The sequence below is a fragment of the Dermacentor albipictus genome, chromosome 6, assembly GCF_038994185.2.
Source record: "Dermacentor albipictus isolate Rhodes 1998 colony chromosome 6, USDA_Dalb.pri_finalv2, whole genome shotgun sequence".
Classification (NCBI taxonomy): Eukaryota; Metazoa; Arthropoda; class Arachnida; order Ixodida; family Ixodidae; genus Dermacentor; species Dermacentor albipictus.
The window spans coordinates 8,952,919-8,978,149 of record NC_091826.1 but is presented as its reverse complement, the minus strand read 5'-3'; the positions used below and the strand labels follow the sequence as shown (position 1 = coordinate 8,978,149).

At 49.5% G+C, this 25,231-nt stretch overlaps 1 protein-coding gene across 2 annotated transcripts in view; it reads right to left on the bottom strand.

Annotated features, from left to right (window-relative positions):
- Nucleotides 1–25,231, bottom strand: part of LOC135896443 (nuclear pore complex protein Nup153-like) — a 139,550-nt gene that overhangs the window by 19,423 nt on the left and 94,896 nt on the right. For both annotated transcript variants that reach the window (XM_065424816.2, XM_065424817.1), the window contains exons 12-14: nt 23,621–24,091; nt 8,369–9,925; nt 6,464–6,636 (exon numbers count right to left, since the gene is read on the bottom strand). In XM_065424816.2, coding sequence (XP_065280888.1) covers nt 6,464–6,636; nt 8,369–9,925; nt 23,621–24,091 — 2,201 coding nt within the window. The remainder of the gene's footprint in view (nt 1–6,463; nt 6,637–8,368; nt 9,926–23,620; nt 24,092–25,231) is intronic.

The window sequence follows — 25,231 nt, the reverse complement described above, 5'->3', positions numbered from 1 at the left end:
TTGGTGGTTGTTTCACGGCTCCCGACGGGCGGTCTGCTGCTGCGACAATTCTGTTAGCCCCTCTCGCTTCTTCCAAAGAGAAAGCGCGTGCTCGCTCTGGAATCCTGCATGCTAGACATCGGAGGAGCATTCCGTCCGATATCGCGCGCAATAAAATAGCCTCCGCGAACCGGACAGAGTTAGTTCTGCCGAGATCGCAAGTTATAATGTCGCACCGGGCTCGAACGTCGAGCCGTGCCACCCGATGCCGCTGCCTGCGGGCGCGGGAGAGCATTCTCCTCGGGCCACTCTTTCCCTCTGTCATAGTAGGGTTTGAGATCGCAGACATGCACCGGTCGGCTGATCGGTCTTAGCTTCAAGTCCGCCAGCCTGTACACGAGTGAAGAGACAGTCTCTCGCACCCCGTACGGTCCTGTCCATTTCGGCGCCAGAGAAGCTGAGAATTTCTTACTGGCGTCGCTCAGGACGTGATTCCGTCTCAACACCAGGTCGCCCACTTTGTACTGAACTTCCCGATGAGAGCGGTCGTACTGCGCTTTCTGCTCGGCACGTGCAGTGCTCAGGTTCCGTCGCGCTTTTCGTAAAGCCTCCGTTACCTTCGCGCGCAGCCCAGTCGCATAATCGGCGCGTGCCGACGAAACAACCAGTTCCGTGCTGCATCGTTCCTGTAGAGTAAGTTCTACCGAATTCAACAGCTCCCTCCCAAGGTTGAGGGTGGCGGGGGTATACCCAGTCGATCGATTCACTGTCGACCTGATAGCAAATCCAATTTCAGGAAGACAAGCGTCCCACTCATTGTGCGTCCCCGCAAATGCAACTAGCATGTGCTTGATGTTGCGGTTCACACGCTCAGTGGGATTCGCCTGGGCATGGTACGTGGTTGTTCTCCTGTGCTTAATGCCGAGAGCTGCACAAGAGTCCACGAAGAGTTTGGCAGTGAAGTAGGACGCATTGTCCGTTATCAGCTGCTCAGGATAGCCGAATCGTGTAAACACCTCGATCAGCTTTCCCATGATTACGCGTGCCGTCAGCTTCCGTAGGGGGAACAGTTCCACCCACTTGCTGAAATGGTCTGTGACCACGAGAAGGAATCGGTTCCCGCTCGGTGTCCTGGGGTAAGGCCCCATGACGTCACATGCCGCAATTTGCCACGGTGTTCGGCTATTGATCGGCTGCATGAGCCCGGGTGGGCGTCCACCACGCGGCTTCACGCGTTGGCACACGTTACAAGAGCGGGCGTAGCGCATCACCTCCCGCTTCATTCCAGGCCAGGTAGCAAAGCGGCACAACTTTAGATAAGTCTTAGGGCCACTTGCATGCCCGGCCAGGCACGTATTGTGAAAGTAGCGTAAAAGTGCTCCTCTCAGCGTGCGTGGAATCACCGCTTTGAAGGACTCGTGTGTATCCTTCTCAGCGGGAATGTATCTCAGCAGGACGCCGTCAGAGTCTAGCAGGTAGGAATCCAACGCGCTCACAGCATTACCAGCTGTTTCGGAGCGCCGCGCACCCACAGCAATACCAGCTGCGTCCATGTGCGCCGCGGCCGCGCCGCCGGGCTCCCGGAGCCCCTCAAACACTTTCTTACAAAATGGATCCTCCCGCTGTGCCTCTAACAGCTCCTTTCTGCCGAACACGCTCCCCACTGAACTGACGCAGTCCAAGTGGTTCACGCTTTCGTCCTGAGAAGGGGGTTCATCCGCCCTTCCTTCGGGACCAGCGCCGTCGAGCATTGTAGCAGTTACTCTGCTCTTCGGCTGAGTCACTGAGGGGTCACGATGGGTATTAATGTTACCCCTCCTGACAACCTCGATCGTCGCAGCAGTTAGTCCGCTCACAAGCTCAGTTTCGGGCGAGGTGAGTTGAGTAGTAATATCACTCTTCTCACAGTCAACGGGCGCGCGCGAAAGTGCGTCCGCCACAACGTTGTTCTTTCCTCTCCTGTAGCGAACGGTAATATCGTATCGCTGCAGGAGAAGTGCCCATCGCGCGAGCCGGCCGCTCGGCTCTCCTAAGCGCCTAAGCCAAGTTAATGCCATATGATCGGTCTCAATTATGAATGGGACTCCATCAATATAGTAGTCAAACTTTTTGAGAGCGAAAATGATCGCCAGACATTCCTTTTCTGTCACGGAGTAATTTTTCTCTGCGGGAGTCAAAGAGCGGCTGGCAAAAGCTACCGGGCGCAAACTACCTTCGTGCTGTTGGAGCAAAACCGCTCCTAGGCCAAGGTCGCTGGCGTCTGTATGAATGACAAATTCTTTGTTCAAATCAGGTAGCCTTAACTCGGTGGTTTCCACGAGCGCGTTTACGAGGTTGCGCAGTGCCTCCTCTTACTCGGGACCCCACCTCCACTGCTCACCTTTCCTCAACAGCATTGTCAAGGGGGCTTGCAGTGCAGCGCAGTTTGGGATGAACTGTCGATAGAAATTCGCCAGCCCCAAAAAGCGTCTCAGTCCGCCTATGTCTTCCGGTGACGGGTAGTTCAATAATGCCTGAACCTTGTCATCACACGGTAGAAGGCGTCCGTTATCCAGTTTAAACCCCAGCAGCGTTACTCGGGTTGCCGCAATCTGGGTCTTGGTCGGGTTTAGCGTTATCCCCGCAGACCTCAGACGCTCCAACACGTCCCTGAGATGGCATAAGTGCCCATCAAAGGTACGCGAGTATACCACAACATCGTCCAGGTAAGCAAGAGCGTGGTGCCACCTTGCGTCACCCAAGACACGGTCCATCAGGCGCTCGTAAGTCGCAGGCGCACCGACAAGTCCGAATGGCATACGGGTAAACTGGAAAAGTCCCCTGTGACACGTGAAGGCAGTCTTCTCTCGGTCACAGGGATCTACCTCCACCTGAAAGTATCCTCTGCTTGCATCGAGCGTAGTGAAGTACTTCGCTCCGCCAACGTTGGATACGATCGAGGGAATGCTAGGAAGCGGATATGCGTCCTTGCGTGTCACCTCGTTCAGGCGGCGATAGTCAACACAAAGGCGGGGCGTCCCATCCTTTTTAGGAACCAACACCACAGGAAAACCCCATGGGCTGTCCGATCTTTCAACAACGCCTGTATTGAGCAGTTCGTCCAGAGCGCTGTCTAGTGCTTTCCTCTTAGCCAAACTCACCGGCCGAGGATTACACTTCCACGGAGAGGCGTCGCCTGTCTCAATTTTGTGCCTGTATAGCGTAGTGCAACCAGGCCGCTCTGTGAATACGGCATCATATTCAGTCAGAAGCGCTGAGAGGCGAGCCTTTTCTTCCCCCGACAAACTGCTTGAGTCGTCCAGCAGCGGGTGGTATCGTTCGCCCCTCACTGCGGCACAGTCTGCCACTGCAGCGGGGGTTATGGGCTTTGCGGGAGGGGAGCAGTTCCCCTCCGCGCCTCTTTTCTCAGCGCGGTTGGCCGGACGGCATTTCGACCCGGCCGCAACCGTTCTGAGGGACCTTTTCGGGCAATCGTTGGGTCGGTCTGCGCGCGAAGCATCATCGAACGAAGTTGTCTCTGACGCTTTTTGAAATGAAACGAAAGGTTTCAGGGTGCCACATGCTCGCTCCCTATATCCTCCGTTGCAGACGTCAATAACAATGCCCGTCTTGGCGAGGAAGTCTCTACCAAGAATTATAGGAACCGACAGGCCGGGAAGGTGAGCTAGGCGCTGTCGCCTCACCCGTTTCTCCCACCGCACCACAAGCCTAGCAGCACAGCTCGCGTGTGCCGTGCCGCTGGCCAGTCGGAAGGTCACATTACTCTCTCTCAGTCGGATAGCGTTCCGACGGAGATGTTCACACACCTCGTCGCCAAATAGTGAAGCGCTTGCTCCTGTGTCTAACAGCGCAAAAAACCTGCGCCGGGCGACTGTAACCTCTATGAGCGGCACTGGCGTGTCGCTGGGCAATCCAAAACGACAAGCCAACAGGGCAAGGAGTTCGTGTGTCTCACTTCGCACCGCTGTAACCGCCGCCGGCCATGCAGCATTGCTCACCGGCGGCTCCGCTCGTTTCCCGAAAGCGCGTGCTCTCGGTTCGCAGGCTGTCTGCAATCCCGGGCGAAGTGCCCTGGCTGGTTGCACCGATAACAGAGGAGAGCCGGCCTTTGCCGGGCTTGGCGTCCAGTGCCTCGCGCCGTTTGACCGTTGTTCCTCTGTATCGACTGCTCCCTTGCAGGCACGCTCTGCTCTCGCATCATCGAGCCGGCATATCGACCACGATTCTGCATACCTCGGCCATCGGCAGCGCATGCTGCACGCATGGCATAAGTGTACGGATCGAGAGCCCGGTCAGATAAGCCCCAACCGTTTCTCATTTGTCCGTCACGGAAAGCAACCACACCATCTCCACCGGAACGAGTGTGAAAAGTGTCCCCGTTCCACGCGCATCACGGCTCAAGTGCCCTCGACGCTGGGGGTGGAGGTCGGTATGAGCGCAAGGCGAGTATGTCCGCCTGTATGCGCTTTGCCTCCGAGGCCAGCTCATCCAAATCCCTGAACTTGCTGCCTCTTAGGTACGCTGCGAAGGTGGGATGAGCTTGTCGTGTGACTCTCTCCACCTTATCGCAGTTCGGAGCGGTAGGGTCAGCGGTACGATAAAGTTCGTCCATCGCCCTGACGTACTCGAGCAAGGATTCGTCCGGATGCTGAGTACGTAGCTCCAACTCGCGCCGCAGACGACACTCGTAATCTGCGGGCAGGAATTCCTCGCGTAATCCCGCTCGGAACTCAGCCAGCATGCTAGACCGGTAGCCAGTAAGCCGGAACCAGCGGGCAGCGTGATCAGTTAACGACACTGGTACGACGCGTTCCAGCATCTCGTCATCGGACAGCCCCATTGCGCGCTGGTAAGTCAGCACGCGATCGAGGTATTCGTTGACGCTAACTGAATCATGATACCCACTGTAGGTGGGTAAGTCCACCCTCACTCTCGGTCTAGCAGCGGCGGCAGATGTCAGCAGAGTGTTCTGCACGGCACCTGTCAACCTCTCAATCAAGCGCATCACATCCTGCAACAGCGCCTGTTGAGGCTCGCTCTGGCCAGTAATGCCTGGCACAGGAGCAGAACGCATCGAGCAAGTATGCCGCAGTGGCTCCATGCTCTCCGCAAACACTGGCGAAGGGTTCGGCGTAATGTGCCTCACGCCTTCAAGGGTACATCCTGCCGGAGAGAGCGCCTCGTGTGTAGCGCTACCCTCTTCGAAGCTTATCAAATTCCCAGGGCTAATGTTCGCCGCAGGGCATGACTGAGCGGTAGCAGTTACCGCCGCTTCGAATTGTTGCCTGTTGGTAGCAACCTGCGACAGCGTATACAATGGCTGTAGATCAGCCTCGTATGCTGCCATGGTTCGTTCGTGTCGTGGCAATCACTTACACAAACAGACTCAACCTGTCACACCTCTGGCCCCACGTTGGGCGCCAAATATAGGGGTATTACTCAGGCTCGCGCGTGCGCACCTGACCCTTCTCTGGATCGCACAGCGCCGGTGGAGCGGCAATCGCTCCCTAGCACTTTCGTAGCAGCCCTAGCAGTCAGAGCTGTGACCCCTAACCCGCGGTTCGCAGTGAGTTGCGACCACGGCGGGTTCAGGCCAGTGGGGACAGGGTGAGTCTCGACCTAAGGTGTTTATTCACCTTAGTGTACAGTGATTCCAACAGACAACAACAGCCACAACACACACAAATACAACACAAAACACAACCACAGCGGCGGAGCATTCCGCACGTCTGGGGTGAAACAAACCGCACAATGTGGGAACCACAAAAGAGGCTGATAAGAGTTCAGCTCACCCAAGTGGATCCGCGCTCGGGCCCTGGGGCGGTGAGTTGCACACAAAGGCCGGGCGCCACAAGGGGGACGGCGTGCGGCGGTCTCAGCGGCGGATTTGAGATGCGGCCTTTCTCAAGCTCTTCCACTGTGAGACAAAGATGCGTCGGGGGAATCGCGCTTCTGCCCGAGCGGCGGAGAGGAGTCTCCCCGGTTCCAAGAAAGGGAAAGGAGGGAACGGGGTGCCTTGGCTGCAGTGTCGTGGCCAGGCGCGAAGTGTAGCGGGAGCGGCGGGGGTGCCCTCTCCCCGCTACCCTCCGCGAGCGAGCACGTGATTATCGCGTGATAACCGCGTGGCCGCTCCGGAGATATCGGGATGCGCGTGCGATCCCCACAACCTCTATAAAATCCAGTATAGAACGCTTTTGCACAGCCTACATGTGCTCAGGCGAAATTCACTCGGGCTAGCATGGTAGGGTTATAATATCGAAACTCAACCAGAATTAGGAAGAGAACACTATTTCATTAGAAGAGAATAGCAACTGGGTGGGGACCCTCTCTCTGTGCATTTTGGCAAAATGTACTTATAACAGTGGTTGAACAGGAAATGCCATTGTAGGCAAATCCCTTTGTTAAAGTAGGACAAAAAACCACACAGTACAAGCTGTCAGTCAACCTGAAAAAACATGGATTATAAAAACAAGGATATATTTACCTGAGCTCCAAAGCGGAAGACTCCTCCTGATGTGGGGCCAGTGCTGCCAAACTGGAAAGTCACCGGCGGTGCAGTTGTTGGGGGCCGAAAGACGAATGACGATTGGGTGGGGACATTTGCCGCAGGCAACCCAAATCCAGAATTGTGTGTAGGCTGTTGGCAGCCAAAGCCAACTAGCAAGGAATAGAAACCAGTGTCAACTGCTGTGAGGATACCAGCAGCATAGGGACAGCAAAGAAAAGGCAAATACCATGTGTGATTAAAAGATTTATGGGATTTTAATGCCCCAAAGCAGCACATGGAAAAAAAAAATCGCTGTAGTCTAACACTGGATTAGTAAACCTTGCGATACAGTCAACCTCATTATGGCGAAATCGCATTACTGTTTTTCACCTTACATTACTATGGCACTGCTTTAGCTCCTTTGCCTTTAGCAAAAAGAGCTTATAATGCAATTTTATGTCCTGATGACTTCGTTACAACGAGGGTTTACTGTATATTTGGTGCTCGCTAACACGTACCCCCTTCTCGGAGAATTTTTACATCCCACTTTCATAAACGTCATTGCTGTAGCAGGTGAACATACATAAAGCATGCAGAAGCTTTGAATATATACCATAGATTGCACAGGACTGAACCAACCCGTCTTTGTCATTTTCAAAACCTTAACAAAAATCGTAGATACACAGTGGAAACCTGTTGATACTATCTCTATAAAACCATAGGAAAAGGATGTGATAAGGAAAACGTAACATCCAATAACGCTTGTAACAGCACTACAGGCAAGATAAAAGATACTCTTACACAAAAGCTTATTTGAAGTTGAATAGGAAGTCAAGAAACAATTGTAAACCTGCTTATAAAGCTCATTACCGCTGCCTAGAGGTTACATTGAATGTTGACCACTTTGATTACATTGAATGTTGACCACTGCAAATTACACTAATTAAATCCTGTAATTACCAGCTGGCCCTTTGGTAGAATCGCCAATCCTTTTAAACACTAACAGCCCTTCTACAGCTTCCACGCAGCCTTGTGCATCAAAGCAACCGTGCAATGTATTGAAGGTCAGGAGACAGTGTCAGCAACGGTGGGGCGACCCCTTGTGCCTTCGTCCTTTCTTTTAGCTGTACATTTCATCAGCCGTGTTAAAATCAGCAGCCAGCGACTATCTGAACATAGTAATGACAATCCTTCCACATCACATAGCAGGTTCTGTGAAGCCATTATATTTTCAGCGGCGATATGTGGCAACCAACATTGGTGCTCATGATTGTCAATGTCATGTTGGCAGTGTGCTGTAGCAGTTTTCAGAGGTAACAAATGGGAACCGAATACACACAACACTATGCAGACTAGATGGGACCAATGCTTCAGACATAAGAGCCAGGAAAATGTAAAAGAAAAGGGGGGGGGGGGCGACAACTAGGTTTTACTGCACATAATAGAATAGTACACAAGATGCATATGTAAAGTGCCTAGCTGTTTATACCACGGAAACAGGCCCACAAACAACTGCTAGTTGCAATATATACAACTGCAGCACAGCTGCTAATGCTATTATGTGGCACCTGCCAAACGTAGCCCAAGTTTGCAAGGCTGGGGCTATACTTGCTTCATTACTACTGACATTTTTTCTAATTCTGTGACATCCACAACACAATGCTTCAATGTAGCCCTCCTTCGATATTATACAATAATTATAACTTAATTATACAAACTTATGACCATGCATTCCTGCTCTCAAGTTCCTTTCACCAAATGCAGCAGACTGTAGCAAATTGGTACTACTTGGAGGGACAGCTTTGAAAACAGTGACTGACCACTGTGTGTGGCAATGAAATTCCGAATATAGCAAATGACACCGTAAAGCAAAACATCTTCAAGACATGCGAGTCAACTCACCTGGCATGCTGGTGGCAGCAGGCGCTACTGTAGAGGTAGCAGCAGGCTTGAGAGGGTTGAGGGTACCAAACGCAGGAGTGGGTGTTGTCCCAATGCCAAATGTTGGCTGCTGTGCTGCCACCTGCGACTCTGGGGGCTTGCTTGTCAGGTTGCCAAAAGATGGCAAGGGAGCAGATGCACCACTAGAAGGTTGGGGAAAAGCCGGCGCAGGCTGTGAGCCAAATGGAAATGTGGCAGCACTGCCATCAGTTTTCTGGCCAAAGACAAACTGCGAAGTGGGGAAGGCTGGCTTGGCAGGCTCGACAGCCGGTGCTGCCGCTGGCAGAGAAGGTGTGACTATTGTTGGTGCAGCAGATGCTGTAGTGGCCGGAGCTAGGAAGCCAGGAAGCTGTCCAGATGTGGTCTGGCCACATACCTGAGGCAGAATAGATGGCTGTTGTGCTGTCACAGTGGGGGCTGACATATCATTAGGCTTTGCTGTCAAGCCGAATGAAAATGGCTTTGCCGTTGCTTCTGCTGCTCCTGCTGCAGTTGCAGGTGTTCCAAAACTGAAAGGCTTAGCAGGAGTGTCAGCAGATGCGCCCAATTTTGGTGGTTGCTCTGCAGTTGCACCAAACTGAAACAGCTTGGATGGTTCCGCAGGAGCTGCCGGTGCTATGAATTTAAAGGCATTTGCAGCTGGCTGCTGTTCCTCAGAGGAACCAAGCTTGACAGCTTTTGCAGGCTCCTCTACACCAGAGCCAAACTTGAAGCTTCCGGCAGGCGTCTCTGATGAAGAGGTGGAGCCAAATGTGAATGGCTTTGCCGGTTCCTTGACAGTAGATCCAAAAGTAAAGCCTTTGCTTGGCTCTGCCATGTGACCAAGCTTGAAGCTGCTCGGTGCAGCTTCTCCAGAGGTGCCAAGCTGGGATGGCTTTGCAGGCTCGTCTGTGGTGGAACCAAATTTGAAGGCCTTTGTAGAAACTTCTGCACCAGGTCCAGCCTGAGGCAACTTGGCTGGCTCGTCTGTTGTGCCCCCAAACTTCAGAGGCTTTGTGGGCTGCTCAGAGGACGAACCAAAATTGAACAGCTTTGCTGCCTCCTCTGTAGTTGTTCTCAGCTTAAGTCCCTTGGCTGGCTCCTCTGAACTAGAACTGAGTGTAAATGTCTTTGTAGGCTCAGCTGTTATGCCAAAGTTGAATGACTTTTTTACTGGCTCCTCAGTAGTGGTGCCAAACTTTAAGGACATTGTTGTTGGCTCCTCGGTGCTGGTGCCAAACTTGAATGTCTTAGATGCTTCTCTAGCTGGTGAACCAAAGTCTATGGCCTTTGATGGTTCCTCCGCAGTAGTAGTAGAAGTTATTTTGGTAGTGGTGGTTGTAAGTGCGGCAGTGCTAGTAATACCAAACTTGAATGCTTTTACTGCACTCTCTGAGGAAGCAGCAGCTCCGGATAGCTTTACTGAGCTTGAAGCAGGTATGCCGAACTTGAATTGTGTGGCTGCCGCAGCAAAGGGTGCCCCGCCAAAGCCACTAGACCCAGAGGAAGGCAACTTGAAGTTGAATGCTGCTGCAGCCGCTGTTCAAAGCAGAAAGAATAACAGTGCATGTCAAAAAAGAAAAAAATGAAAGCAGCTGATATTGTTTCATACTGTTTTTTTTTTTCCTCATTTGTATTAGCTAGGTGCTCTTAGCTTCAATACAATGTAGCTGCAGACTGCAGCTATGTCAAATCCACAGTACATGCATTTGCACAATCAATCAGATTAGAAAGAAAAAGGCACGAGAAGAAAATTACTAAAAAATTAAAAGGCTAGCGACCAGGCACATATTCAGGGGGGGGGGGGGGGTGCCTTCCTTGTCTACGCCACCACTTCCCACACGCATTCCTAAAGCACTACCAAATGAATCCTGAGAGTTGACAGCTATTCGGCGGTCACACTTTCGGATGGCAGTAGTTATCGGCATCTCCTGGGGTGTGAAGGCCAGCTTTCTCATTGATTCGGTGCCCGCGCAATGAACTCGAGATGCATTCAGCTGTCACCATGTATTCAATGGCAGCACGCATTGCTCTTGCTTCATTAGTTCAACTTTCTTTGTTTAGTCTGATCTAGGGACCAGGAAAGGGATTCGGTTCATAGTCAGCCAGTCTGTGTGCTCGTGGAACCAGCTGTGGCAGGAGGAAACGGCAGTTGCACTTAACTTTTTGTTTTGTTTCATTATTTCCTCAAGTGACAGCTTGCCGCGACACTGGCAAATCCTCGGAACCATTTAGCCGCAACATGGGTTAGATAAGGTGGGCTAGAAAGAGCGCCCATCATCAAACCCTGCTGTAACCTTCAAACACATTGGCAATATGACTGTCACCCGTTAACTCGTCTGGTTTTTCCCTAATTGTACAACACTTTTCGTGCAAAACTAGCAACTGGAAACAAGAGTTGCAAGGGGTTGAGAAATTAAGCGATCTACTAAGGGAGGGAGCAGAGGCAACAGCCAAACAGAAATGAAAAGCGAAAATTAGCAAATTTATCAGTTTGTGAAAATATTTATGGACTAACATCTTTTTATCTAAAAAGGAAGTAGAAGAAACGCCGCTGGAAGGGGAGAATAATTCCGTGTGTCCTGAATGACACTTCTACAGTTATCAGTCGAGCTGCCTGACGTAGCTACTTCTCTGCTGTGCTTATGTGGGCATTTTTCTAACCTTCCGCGGTGGGCACAGTACGTCTAGAACCGCAGCGTCCTGTGCTCTACGTATCACTTTGGAACTTCCCAATTAACAATAAGAATTGGTTTTGGCACATGGTAGAGCAGCAAACGCGGGATCCAAAAGAATTGATAGTTCCGCAAATATATATTTCTCTATAGAGAGCTTTAGTTTAGGGGACACAAGCGGCTTGCGTACGCAAGAACAAACGGCGACGGTACTGCGGATGCGCAGACCGCTACGTCTACTTGCGTCCTTGGGTTGTTTGGCCGGCCGAAAACATCGCTGCCCCTAAGTGGTCACGTTACTTACGCGACTATCGCGTTGTCGAACTTACGAGTAGCTAGTGGGTAAATAATCTAATAAATCTTTCGGCAAGTGTCGACATACGTCATTTTTATATACATTAGAGAGGTTTAGCGTGTCCGGTATTCGGTTAAACGCAGTTAGGGCGTTGGGGCGGAGCCATAAACGGGATCGGCCTGCATGGTGCATCCATCTGGCGGCACAAAGCTCAAACGAACAAAAGCAGCTAATATTGCTGTAACCAAGCCTATTCTACTTCGCTGCAGGTGTAAATTTTCAGCACTCACGTAATTGTGTTGCTGCCAAAAATTTATACCCGCAGCAAAATAATATACACTTGGTTACTGCAAATTTTGCTGTTTTTGTCTATTTGAGCTTTGTGCCACCAGGTGGCTGCACCATGCAGGCCGCTTCGGTTCATGGCTCCGCCCCAACGCCCCAGCCTGCGTTTACCCCACAACCGGACACTCTAAACCTCTCTATTAACTGCTTTTAATAAGAATAGATTTATGTGCTTTACTCCATATGCTTGATTTCATGTTTTAAAAAATGATAACGCAGCAAAGATCAGAATTGATGGCGCTGCGAGCGCATGCGACCTCATTGCGGCTTGCGTTTGGGGCCGCTAACTTATAACGTGTTTCTGCTTGCGTACGCAAACGCACCCAAGCGCTAGGGGCCCCATTGCCTTGCGTCCCGTCCCCTAAACTAAAACTCTCTTATAATTCTTCAAAAAACGCTGCTACAAATCTTTATTTTACACATTCGCTTGTTTACTTGTTCTTGGCAGTGTTCTTGCTGTGCTTCCTTTCTGCGCAAGCTCATTTCATATGATTCCCTGTTTGCCAAGTAAAGGAAAGATGCATCTCACAGGCGCACCTGTAAGACAGCTTTTAATGCGATAGCATTAGGCGTGTTGCGGAAAATCCAGCGTCTGTGTCCAGCGTCAGACGTCGCTTTGGCAAAAAGCATGTCAAACCAAGTTCTGAGCTACGCATACCCAACCACTCATCTACCACCAAAGTTGCTCATACCTTGTCTTTCATTCTTTACAAAATTACTCCTCGGAATTTTGAGAATGGCAGCCCACAAACAAATGTAATGTAACAAAAACACCGAAAGCACATATCTCTTATGTTGGCTTTTCTCAGACTGAAATATTAAAAGTGCGAATCAATAACAGGAAATCAACTCACGCAAGAAGCCGCGTTTTTACCACAAACTTGCCTTTGTGCATACCGTTTGCCACCAGCGTTTCCCGGTAAGCGTTACGGTTACATAAGCTGCAGTTGCCGGGAAGTGGAGAAACCGGTTTCTCCACTTCCCTTTGGGGTCTTTGAATGCTATCGCGTTCCACTCTTAAAGGTGAAGCTTAAGCATTTTCCAAAATTTTCATTTCTCTTTTGCAGTTTTGTATGTCTTTACAGCGAATGGTAGGTATTATTCACGTTTGTACTTGTAAAGGACCCCCCCTCCCCCCTCATTTGCATAGAGAAGTTAACTCATTCCAACTGCCTCTCCAATCCTGATACGACGTCTTAATCTCCGTCGAGAGCAACTTAGGGATAGTTTCTTTCAGCTAGCGTTGCTTTAAGGCCATTTAGGTAGTAGATATAATTGTTGTCTTCGCTGCAGATACTTCTTATTCATTTCCCCTGTCCGACAAAAACTCCTTGCTTGCAGTGTTGCAGGTGGTAACTGTTGTAGTCTAAATATTGCTGGCTATCCGTAGGCGTCCGGTAAGGTGTCATTCTCAGTTTTCCGTTTTCTATGTACACTATCATGTCGAGGAAGTTGATTGGACTAGGAGAGTGGTGAGCAGTAAATTTGATACTTGGGTGAAAGCAATTGAAATGGCTAAATAAGTTGGTTAATGCACTTGTGCAGTGTTCTCATATTATAAATATGTTGTCCACGTAACACAAATAGGTGCAGGGTTTTAAAGAGTAGGATTTTAACAGGTCTGCCTCAAGCTGTCCCATGAAAATGTTCACATACGTGGGAGCGAATGGCGTTCCCATGCTATTGCTCTCGTTTTGCACGTCTTGAATTTCCATCTCCCGCCTTCCTCGTGTTTTCCCTGAATAACCTATGCTTGACATTTACAAGCATTCAGACTGGTGAAACTGCCTTAACTTGCTGACAATGCTAATGCATTCATTGTGCAGCATGACATAGCCAATAATGTGTGCCACACCACAGTCATCTAGCTTTAAAATATGTAGATGAGGTATGTGGTTCGCTGCAGTCAAATGCAGCCACAAGTGCCTTGGATGTCTCTGAACCCTTTGCATGAGTCGATTGTTACCCCATTATCAATGTTGTGATGGCAAACATGCGAATTCATAGCCCAGCCATGTGGCATTGCCAATAGGAGATGTAGCGATTAAATTGTGTCAACACGCAAACGGCTGTCTCAAAATAAGCCTGAACTTTTTAAATATGTGGCACAAACCCTGCCAGTGATGAAAAAAAAAAATTAAAGGACACCTAAGCACTTCTTATGAGTCGTGAATGCAAAATGGTAAATGTCCAATTTAACAGCGCTGGGCGGTCGGTCCATCAAGTTTGCGCTGCGAGTAATGTACCATAGTAGGACAAGCTGCCTGAGCCAGCAAGCAGCAGCTTGTAGTGCCAATGCTGCATGCCAACGATGAGGCAACGCCCTCTCCCATCACACAACATATGGCACGCTGCTGCAGCAGCAGGTGTCCACTTTCGCCTGCTCTACGCCGTTGAGGCATGCTTGTGCCTTGGAGTTGCAGCCAATGGGAATTTATGTGCCATTTCGCTGCTACTGACACCAGACGTCGGCTTTCTCGTTCAATGAGTCATTTGACATTTTCGCATCAATAATCTTTACGGCAATGTTTAACAATGACAGACACGTACCCTGCCTTCAGCTCAGGTACCCTCGAAACCTGTTAAAACGAAATCATATAGGCACAGAAATGCCTTTGTTATATCCAATATTCATCATAAATGTGCATGGCAAGATCAGAAAAAAAAAAAGAAAATGCATTGGCTCTATGGGGAACCAGCGCTGGAGTTTTCACGGCGCCTGCAGCGCCGCCCTGGCGGTCAGAACGTGCACAATGCAGCCTCCCCCGCGGACGAAAATTGCGTTGCGTGCCCTTAAAGTCGAAGGAAAATAAAAGGGTGCCGACGATACTGTTGCGTATACAACTGCCACAACTAAGTCGGCATGAGGGAGGATGTATCCTTCTGCGTCTTTCCATCTAAACCCTACGAACAAGAACGGAGGCGGCGTTGGATCCAAGCAGTCAGGCGAGCGGAGTAAGCTCCCGTCTTGTCGCCCTGTCAAGCGGTGTCGGGCTGGTTTCTAAATAAAATTTCGCATGTATGCTTGGTTTATTCGATAGTGAAGACGGTCAGCCATGGCAGACAGTACCAAACAGCAGAATCTGCAGTCGGTATTTCGTCGGAAACAAAATGAGCAATAGCATGCACCATCCGGCATATGTACCATTTTTCCTTCGCAATGCCACCGCCAAGCCCTTCCAACGCCACCGCACCAAGTGAACGATACGAAAGGTAAAAATTATCCATTCATTGCCAAGAATTATGTGGGGGGGAAGCTGCCTCGCAATACGAGTTGTATGCGCATAGTGCCGGTGCACACGCGACTAAGCCACCTATGTGTTTATAAAAATGCGCATGCGGATGAGGACTCGGAGCTGAGATACATCCGGCAAATTTATGTCATTAGTGCTAAATGTAGCCAGGATTGTTACGGATCAAGCAGCAGAGCACTCAAACCTTTGCTTGCGCGAGTCAGCTGATGCGATAAAGCTTTCTTCTCCATTGACTGCTGTGGCGAAGTAACATCAGAATTTTTTATGTCTAGCCAGAGAAATATGGAATATCTTCAGGCCAACTAATACTTACGAAACCATAGTGCAGCACGACCAGTACCATAACTGCTATATTTGCGAGGCAGGCAGCCATGCAAGCATGGCATCGATACACGACGCAACCGTTAAGGAAACACACGTGCTCGCCGCGACGCACTGTGAAAAATATATAAAGCTTAAAAAGCTTCTTTCGTCACTTCTTCACTTGATGGCGCTAGCTTCTCTACAAAAACTGTTCACTTGAAGCGGCGCGAAAATGGAAATATACGAACTATAATACGGCTGCGTATGTGTGTGTGTCGTCTGGTTGTGTGGCTGGAATATGCCGCGTTTCGTCGCCAGGGCGGCATGCAACGCATCTTTTCGACGCGCCGCCTATCCAACGCTGGTTCCCCATAACAAACAAACTTGATGCCTCCGATGGGCAAGCTAACGGTCTCTTGTCAATTTTAATGGGGGCTTGCCAAGCCAATACATGACACCTTATCAATGCTGAATTACAAGTGCACCTTGCACCTTTGCTACGTAACCATGCCATCGGTGTGATCACAGAGGATTGGTAAATCAGCTTGCTGGCTGTGGGCCTGCTGAACCAAGCCGTTGGCCGAGACAAAGATGCATGTCTAAGTCGTGCTGTTTCAAGTTGCTCTAGCCAAGTATTAAAAAGGAAACATTTTTCTTTGGCACTTTCGCTCACTTTCGTGGTCGGCTGTCAGACTATCACTGCCGATACAATGGTGCCAATGCAAATGGCGTGCACTCTCGTGCAACTGAGCTGTCGGGCGTTTGCTTTGCTGAATGCCAACTAGCTTCTTGATTTGAGATGCACTTGCTGTCGCGTGAGATCTTCGTGGCAACTGAAGGTTTAGATGCTGTGCTGGAGCGTTCGAGGAGAACTGCCTCCGACTCTTCTCCAGTTCGTCATATTGTGGTTCAACAGTATCCAATACTTCAACGAGCGTCGTATGGCAAAAATTACCTGAAAAAATCATTCATTGCAGCATGCCAATAATGGTGGAAGATGAGGAATCTTGCTTTGGTGGGACTACAGCAAGCTTGCTGCTGACATTACACTTAGCGGGCAAGATTGTAAGTGTGTGTGCAAGTACAAGCCAAAGTTTTAACCCTTTGAGGGTCAAAGACCAATATATGGCACTGCTATAAGTCCCAAATGATCGATGCCATATATTTACGATGTCGTCCATAGTCTCTTGGTTTTAATTTCAGGGCTTCTTTATGGCGGCGCTTTATAAACTGCTCACGCATTCGTGTGTGTGCGCCGTTTAGTTTTGGTATTGCCTCGTGGACTGTTTACGTTTGTTGTGCGCGCTAAAAGTGATATTTGGCTTCTAATCTTTCAGAAGGTCAGCGCTAGATGCCCGCTCTTTATTGCTCACAGGAGTCTCTAGCCCACGCAAGTTGCTCGCAAGTCGCACGCAGAGTGGAACCCCCCCAACGCAGAAATCACAATTCAAGAGGTCCACGCCATGCTGCAGGACATCTGCAAGAACTCAGTACTGGGAGCGGACTACATCCAGTACACAGCTCTCCGCAACCTCAATAACGAGGATCTTGAGCGGTTGGTGGACACGTTTAACGAGCATTGGCTGAATGGCACGTTGCCCCAGATATGTTGCCATGCGGATACGGTCGATCCTGGATATATCGAACTCGAAGGGAATCACGAAATAGTTCGATATATCGATACTTCGAAATATAAACTAGGCATGTCAAAAGCTTCTTTATCAACTCCACACATCTCAAGGCAGTTTCCCGATGTCGTGACTAACGGAAGATTACCGATCTGTGCCTCCAAGGCGCGTAAAAAAACAAAAACACAGCGCAATGACCAGAGCACATTATTTCGGAAGAAAAAAATCTGTGACCTTTGCTTGCTTTCTCTTCTGCGCCATCAAGTTCATTAAGCTGTCCTCAAGATTGTTGACAGTGTCCAAGTGAGAGAGGCCAGCTCCTTCCACTGTGCCACAACAGCGACGAATGACACTGAAAGCTGACGCAAGTTCAGCTGCAGTGCATGGTGGTTGGTCCTCTACGTCGGAACCTTCGCCGCTGCTCGAGTCTGCGTCCTCGTCACCCATGATGTCAGCCACAATCTCTGCATCAGCGCGATCCACTAGAGCTTGCCCGCCGTCATCAGCGTTGATGAAATCGCATGCTGTAACGTCGCCTGGGATGTCACCAGGGAATGCCGAGAGCTTGCGAAATTCGCTGTCCAGGCATCCGGCGTCGTCTTCACTCGCTCCAGGGTGACTGCTTCAGGGCGACTGGACTGCACTGCCTTCAGCTTAACATCGGCTTTGTCCTTGAGGATCGTACTCAGGGTGTTGAGAGGAATTCCGAACGCCGCAGCCACCAACAACTTTTTCTCGCCAGCCTCCACCCGTCGAATGTCCGCCTTTGTTGAAAAATCCAAATGCTTGCGCTTTTTCACGGCCATGGCTGCAGAACAAATGCCAAAAGCGGAAAGAAAAACGCACTGCACCGCACTGCTCAAGCCTCCACGTTGGCCTCGTGAATAAAAAGAACAACGCAAGTCGAAAAACGCACCGCTCCGCGTCTCCGCACTACCACAAGCCCAAGCTGCACTAACCTCGTTTGTCTCGCTGCGCCAGCGGTGTCAGCCAACCAAACCACATGAAACGGGCACTTGTGGTCAGCGTGGTTTCTCCCTCTCGCTTCCCTTTCACACCCAATCGCACTCCAAGTGCTCCTTGTAACAGGCCTTTTATCCACACGCCCCTTTCTCAGAGTGCGGGGCGGCGCGCGTGAGATCGCGAGAACATCGCGAGAGCTTCGAGAAGGGAAGCGCACTTGCGGGGGTAAGATGCGATGGGAGAAGCGCACTTGCCGGGGCGCAGCTCAGCACGGAGTTGGATACATCGATATGCCGGTGCACGGGAGTTCTATATATGCGAACAATAGCGCTATACTTTTGAATGGGATTCCCAAGGGGATTTTTCAACTGTTCGATATAGGAAATAATTCTATATATCCGGGTTCGATATATCCGAGATCGACTGTATATTTCCCATCCCAATGCCAGGGAAAACCTATCTCCATCAACACCCTCAGACCCGTGTCACACATATCCTGCATAGGCGAGCTCACGGAGCATGTGGGCCCTGTGGCGCCTGCAGCTGTACCTGGAGGGCCAGTCCTTTTTTCTGTGTATGCAGTTTGGTTTTTGTTCACACCTGTTGACACAGGATGTGCTACTACAAATAAAAAGAAAGGAGGTCCTGGGTTCCCCACAGGGAGCCTTAACCCGCACTTTGCTCATGCTTGACCTTAAGTCGGCCTTCGACAATGTGGAGCACGACCTCATCCTGAAGAACCTCGCTGAAGTGCGTTGCGGCATTTGGATATAGAACTCCGTCCAAGCCTTTCTCCGCGACTGCATAGCAACAATCGAAATTGGTCCTCAGTGCTCGGGTATCATCCAACTAACGGGACGTGGCACCCCCAGGCATCGGTGACCTCACCAGCCCTCTTTAACATCGCTATACTAGGTCTCCTCAAACAAGTGGATGAAGTCACGCATCTTCACCATGCACCCTATGCCGACAATATAATGCTGTGAATGGCTTGGGGCTCCGACACAGCGATCCAAGACTAGCTTTAACAGGCGGTCTAGATCGCATCAAACTAGGCCTGAAAGAGTGGGCTCAGCTGCGCACCACACAAGTCCGAACTTGTCCTCTTTCGTCCAGGCGGCAAGTCTCCCCGGCAAACATGGGTAAGATACCTCACTTGCACTTTTGGCAAACTTGAGGAGAACAGAGTCTTCAACGCGGACGCAGCTTGTCGGCACTAGAGCATACAAAAGTGGTGGTCGACGGCACCCACAAGGTTGTGAGCGCTGCCTCTATTCTCTCTCCCCCTTTAACTACCGACTCGGGAGAGATCCTGGTGGTAACCCTTGCCATCCAGCCCATCTTGAGCTTCCCTGGAGAAACATATTACATAATCACTGATTCACAAGTGGAATGTAGGGCTTTCTTGACAGATCATGATATTCTAAAAACTGCCCAGTGCATTCTTTCAGGTGCACCCGAATTAATAGCGCACCTCACCCACAACGTTCACCTGTTCTGGACGCCTGGCGATGGCTCACGGCTGGATAATGAAAGTGCTCATTGTGGCCGCTCGAGATATCCTCTCTGAGCAGCCCTGCACAGTGAGGCGGTCAACACAGAGTGTAGTTCCCCCCTCCTCACATATTGCTAGGTTACACAGCACTACACATGCCAACGTCAGCTGTATCAACCACCACCGGGCTCTCGGGAGGAGGCCGTCGCACTTTGCCAATTGCAGACCCACACATTTCCGAATCTCCACTTCCTGCACATCCTATCCCCCATGCGCTACCCCGATGCTTGTCCAGGATGTGGTGTTTCCCCCACCACCTTGCACGTTACAGTACGATGCACTACTCCTTGCTTCCCATCTCTTCATATTCTTCTTGCATGCCACATGACAGAGCAGTAGGAAGGCATCCTTCACCATGGCCACCTTCGAGGTCAGCCGGGCACTAATCCAATGGGCAAACAAGGCATCGCCGTAGATGCCATAGGAGCCCCGGACTAGGGGCCCCTTCCCATTTTTCTATTACCTGTCAATCAAAAATGTTTTCATCATCATCCCGTACTGTGCTCAGCAAAAGATGTCCGGAGTTTCGTAGGATTATGTTCCTGCTTTCATCGCTTTGTCTGAAACTTCGTGGACGTCGCCCGCGCTCCCACTGAACTCTTGAAGAAGGACATTCCTTTTGTCTGGAGACCCGAACAAGCAGCTTCATTTTGTGCTCTCATCCGTCTACTCACTACACCACCAATACTGGCCCGTTTTGATGCCTCATCGCCTACAGAACTTCACACCGACGCCAATGGTCATGGAAATGGGGCTGTCCTTGGACAAAAACAGCACAGCAAGGAACGTGTCATCGCCTACGCCAGTCACCTTGCACCGTCCGAACGAAACTTTTTCCTCACTGAATGCAAGTGCCTGTTTTTAATGTGGGCTGTTACCAAATTTAGACCTTACTTGTTTGGCCAAACCTTTTCAGTAAATACAGACCACAATGCCCTCTGCCGATTCTCGTCGCTTAAGGATCCGTTTGGGTGTATTGGCCGCTGGGCACTACAGCTCCAAGAATACATGTTTGTTGTGCACTACAAATCTGGGCGATTGCACTAAGACGCAGAGTGCTTGTCGCGCCACCCTGTCAATGCTCCCGACCTCACTGACCCTGACTCAGACGCCTGCACACTGTCCATCTTTGCTTCAGATGATATCCCCACCAAACAATGATGAGACACGTCTTTACAGCTCTTCATTGAGTGTCTACCCGTTCCATCACCAGACCATTTTGTTCACCTGCTTGAGCTACATGACAACATTCTGTATCGTCATAATATCAGCTCAGATGACCCAGAGTTTCAGCTTGTCTTACCTCACCATCTGCGCTACAGCATACTTCACCAGTTTCACGACGTACCAACTGCCGGCCACCCAAGTGTCTTGCATACTTACGCCCACATCCAGCATCAGTTTTTCTGGCCTGGCATGTACCGTTCTGTATGCCGTTATGTCGCTGCTTGTAAACACTGCCAATGCCACAAGTGCCCTTCAGCATTGCCTGCAGGCCAGTTACAAGCTATTGATATCCCTGCAGAGCCATTCTTCCACGTTAGCCTTGACTTTCTAGGCCCTTTCCCTATGTCCATCTCAAGAAATAATGGGTGACATTGCCGACAAGCTATTCCACAGATGTCGCTGACTTTCTCCTCCACAACGTAATTTTACATCATGGTGCTCCGTGGTGGAGGAGTACCGGAAGTACCGGAGGAGGTACTTCCTCTCGTGAGTTGTAGATGACATCCTTCGTGCCTGCTCCAGCGAACATAAGCTCACCACCACTTATCTACAGACGAATGGACTGACCCGAGCGCCTGAATCAAACACTAACTGAGATGCTGGCCATGTATGTTTCACCTGATCACCTTGACTGGGACAGCACGTTACCATTTGTTACCTTTGCATACAATTCATACATCGCTAGATATTCACCATTTACTGTTTAGCCGACATCCTCAATTGCCATTCGAGACTCCTTCTGTCGGCTCCTCACTCGCCTACTGAATACGCCAGTGACGTCATTGTTCGAGCCCGTGCAGCTCGTCAACTTGCCTATGACCGACTCTGTGCTTCGCAAGAATCCCAAAAGTGCCATTACGACAGCCTACACAGAAGTGTGCACTTCACGCCTGGCGCTCTGGTCCTCCTATGGTCACCATGCTGCTGCATTGGCCTATCAGAGAAGCTCCTCCCACATTACACTGGGCCCTGCAAGGTGCTGCGTAAACTCTGTGACATCAATTACGATATAATACCCCTGCACCCTACTTCTTCAATCTTCTTGATACAAACTTATGTTGCTCACGTTTCTTGGCTGAAGCCATTTGTCCTAGCTCCTCACCTTCGCAGCAAGTGTCAGGACGGTGCTTCCGCCATTGGAAGGTGATGTTGCAGAGTGATTCGATACATGGATGACTGCGATGTTTGGCAGAGCAATGAAGACGACAATGAGGATGCTTGCACGGTGGCCGGATCAGACATCTTCCGTTGTCCTAGCTTTCTTCTGTGGTTCGCGTCAGCGGCCAAAGACGCTACGCCGCTTGTGGTGCGCCAGCCAAAATGCCGTCCCCTCTAGACTTCCATGCGCGCGCCGTCGGCTGCTTCCTCGGAGCATGCGCAAAATGATTCCCAGCCCGCACACCGTTTTAAACGGCTGTGTGCGACAGGGGGCGAATTCGCTTGGACACCTTTGTTCTCTGCATCATGCATTATGTTTCGGCACACTCAGCACATCAAACCGAGCAGGCCACATCCAGTTACATTGGCTGCACCAGTGCTTCAAACTACAGACATTCTCACCAATGTGACACAGTGTGTGCACATGCTCTCTAATCCCATGCCAGACTATATACGTGCCTTAACTGAGCATTTTTTTTCTCTGACTTTCATTAGTTCAAATTCCTTATAATTTGAATTTTCGTAGCATCACCGTGGAATTGGAATGCTTTTATTGTATATATATTTAGGCATATGCCATGCAGTATTTGTAGGTTATATTGCCACACCCTTCTATCACCAAAGTTCCTCATACCTTGTCTTACGTTCCTTAGAATTTTGAGAATGACAGCAAACGAATTTCAAGAAAGAAAACACAGACAGCACATGCCTTTTATGTTAAATTTTCTCACACTTAAATATTAAAAGTGGAAAACAATGACATCAACCTGAAAATGATGTAATTTTTTTGGACTCAGCTGTGCATTACCTGCGGGATCAGCCCAAGCAAGAGGCCATATTTCTACCAGCAAATTCCCGTTCATGTGTAACATTCGCTGCCAGTGTTTCCCGGTAAACATTACAGTTACATAAGCTGAAGTTGTCAGCAAGTATGAGAAACAGTCGGGGATCTTTCAATGCTATCGCATTTCACTTTTAAAGGTGAAGCTTCAGTGTCCTTCAATTTTTTATTCCTAATATTACAAGTATTTATGCAAGCCGATCTGTATTGTCGAGTCAACGATGCACATTTACCTATGGAAAATCTTTTTCACAACATTATGATCACATTAAAAAAATTGCAGTCAATTTTTTTTAATAAGTCACTCTGAAGATTTTAAACCTGCAATAAGTTAATCAAGCCTTGGGGGGGGGAGGGGGGGGTTCGCATTTGGCAAAACCTTAAATCTCAAAGGGAGAAGAACACTAAATCCCATGTTCTAGAATATTCCTCGACAGAAGCGGCCTCTGTGCTTCATTCACATCCCACCGCAATTCTTGGGAACGTACCATCAATCTTCAGCCGAGGGGCGGCGCTATGCTCCTCTTGGTAAAGTGGAGCAAGAGCTTCAAATTGATTGTCTGAGAATATGGAGGTAAATCAGTTTAGACTGATAAAGTATTCTTCAAAAACCATTTTCATGTATATCGGTAAAAGGATGGTTATAGCAAGAGAAAATTAAGGTGAAAGTTCAATTTCTTTAAATTTCATGCCAGAACCCCAGCATTGGTTAGCCAGTGCAACATCACATAATTCAGTTAACCCAGCCTTGCTTACAAAATTTTACTATGCTCAAGCAGATGCTATCATGGCAAACTGGTGTAGGAATTTCAAGGCAGTGTTGCCACATGTCGTTTGTTTCAACATCTTTTCTGGCTTACCAAGCCTCTCCTCACAGCAAGAGTGACTTTTTTCGGTATCACAAAAGGACAATTCGACAACACATCGCAATTAATTTTTCTATTTGCTGCCCCTTTAGCTACTGCTGTCATAGATGTGTGGGTAGCTCACCCTCTGCCGAGGAAGGAGTGACATTGCTGGCTGATGGTCGGGGATTCTCACAGGCACAACAGCGCATGGCACTGGGCTGGTTCCTGACCAGGCACGTGTCACACTCCCAAAGGGAACCACTGGCAACCACAGAAGGCGTAGCTGCACCAGGTGTGGTACTGCTGGCCGAGGATGGCCGAGGACTCTCACAGGCGCAGCATTGAGTGGAGCTGGTCTCATTCCTCACCAGGCACGTGTTGCACTCCCAGCGAGAAGCTGCGGCAGCATTACTGGCATGCAGTGGCGGATTTTGGGCTGGTGTTGAGGAAGGAAGGCTCGTGGGAGCCACAGCTGCTCCTTTGGGAGCGGTATTGGGAGACGGCGTTTCACAAGCGCGGCAGCAGCTTGCCGAGGCTGGGTTGCTGATCATGCACAACGAGCATGACCAACTTCCTGCAGGTGGCTTGAAGCGCTCCCACAGATCCCCACCACCTGCTCGCAACAGGCAAGACGTTGAAGGAAATGAGCCTTGGATCCTCTCAGCATGCCTATTCACCTACGCCATTTATTGCCCTAAGGCGTGCACACAGCCCACAAGACTGGTAATGGTAGAGTGGTAATCGCACACTGAAACAGGCTTCTAAAAGTACACTATGACTAACATGAGAATTCATGGCTCAACTTTGCTATATGAAATTCTCGGGTATTCTGTAGGCTTGTGCGAAAAATGTAAATTTTTTGGTTTGAGGCAAAATTGAAGCGAATAGCAATTAGTGTTGAATAATTACTGAGTGACTGGTTCAAATATTTGTGAAATTTGCACAAAGCCTTGAGACAGGGTTCTCCCCAGAAATTGTTTAGGGCTAGACGTTCTGTAACCGGGGAAGGAGCGAGAAGCAGGTGCACGTGACTAAGGATCTGTGTTTTTTTATTATTATCATTACTTTTTCAATACGACCGTTGTGCCATATTGAATAGTAAGTATACCAATTTTGCATTGTGAAGGCATTAATGAAACTAATGCGAGTCAGTAATGCATCCAACCACAATCGGCAAACTCTGTCGAGAAAAAAAAAATGCACAGTTCCCCACTGCCAAAATGCACACAAAACATACCCTGGCAATTCACACCTGTGCAAGCCCATAAGAGTGCTTCGTGTGTTTGCGTTACAGCAGTAACAAATCGTAACACTTGATTTATTTTCTCTTGCTTCTTTGTTTATTTCTCCACGGCAAAATACAATGCTATGGCTACTACTTAAGGCCACATCTCTCCTCTTTACAATGGTTCCAAAATGATCGAGTCAAATTAAGAAAGCCACATGCTCTGCGGTGAGACGGACAGCTCCCGACACCCGTTTTTCTACCCTATTTTTGTCAACAGTGCACTAAAAAAGTGCTGTTTTCTAGCATTCTACACATCACTTTTCTATTTTATACCACATGATAAAGGAACACCCTAGTATCGCGTCAAAAAAAAAAAAATTTTGACTGGTCAACCGAAGCGGTAGGCGGTAAACCGGTGCAGTGGGCTGCTTGTCCACTGCTGCTTATTTTGGGGAGTGGTCGCAGGTGGCGGTGGAATCCTGCCTTGAGACAAAAGCCAGATGTTGACAAATCTATGACGGTTGG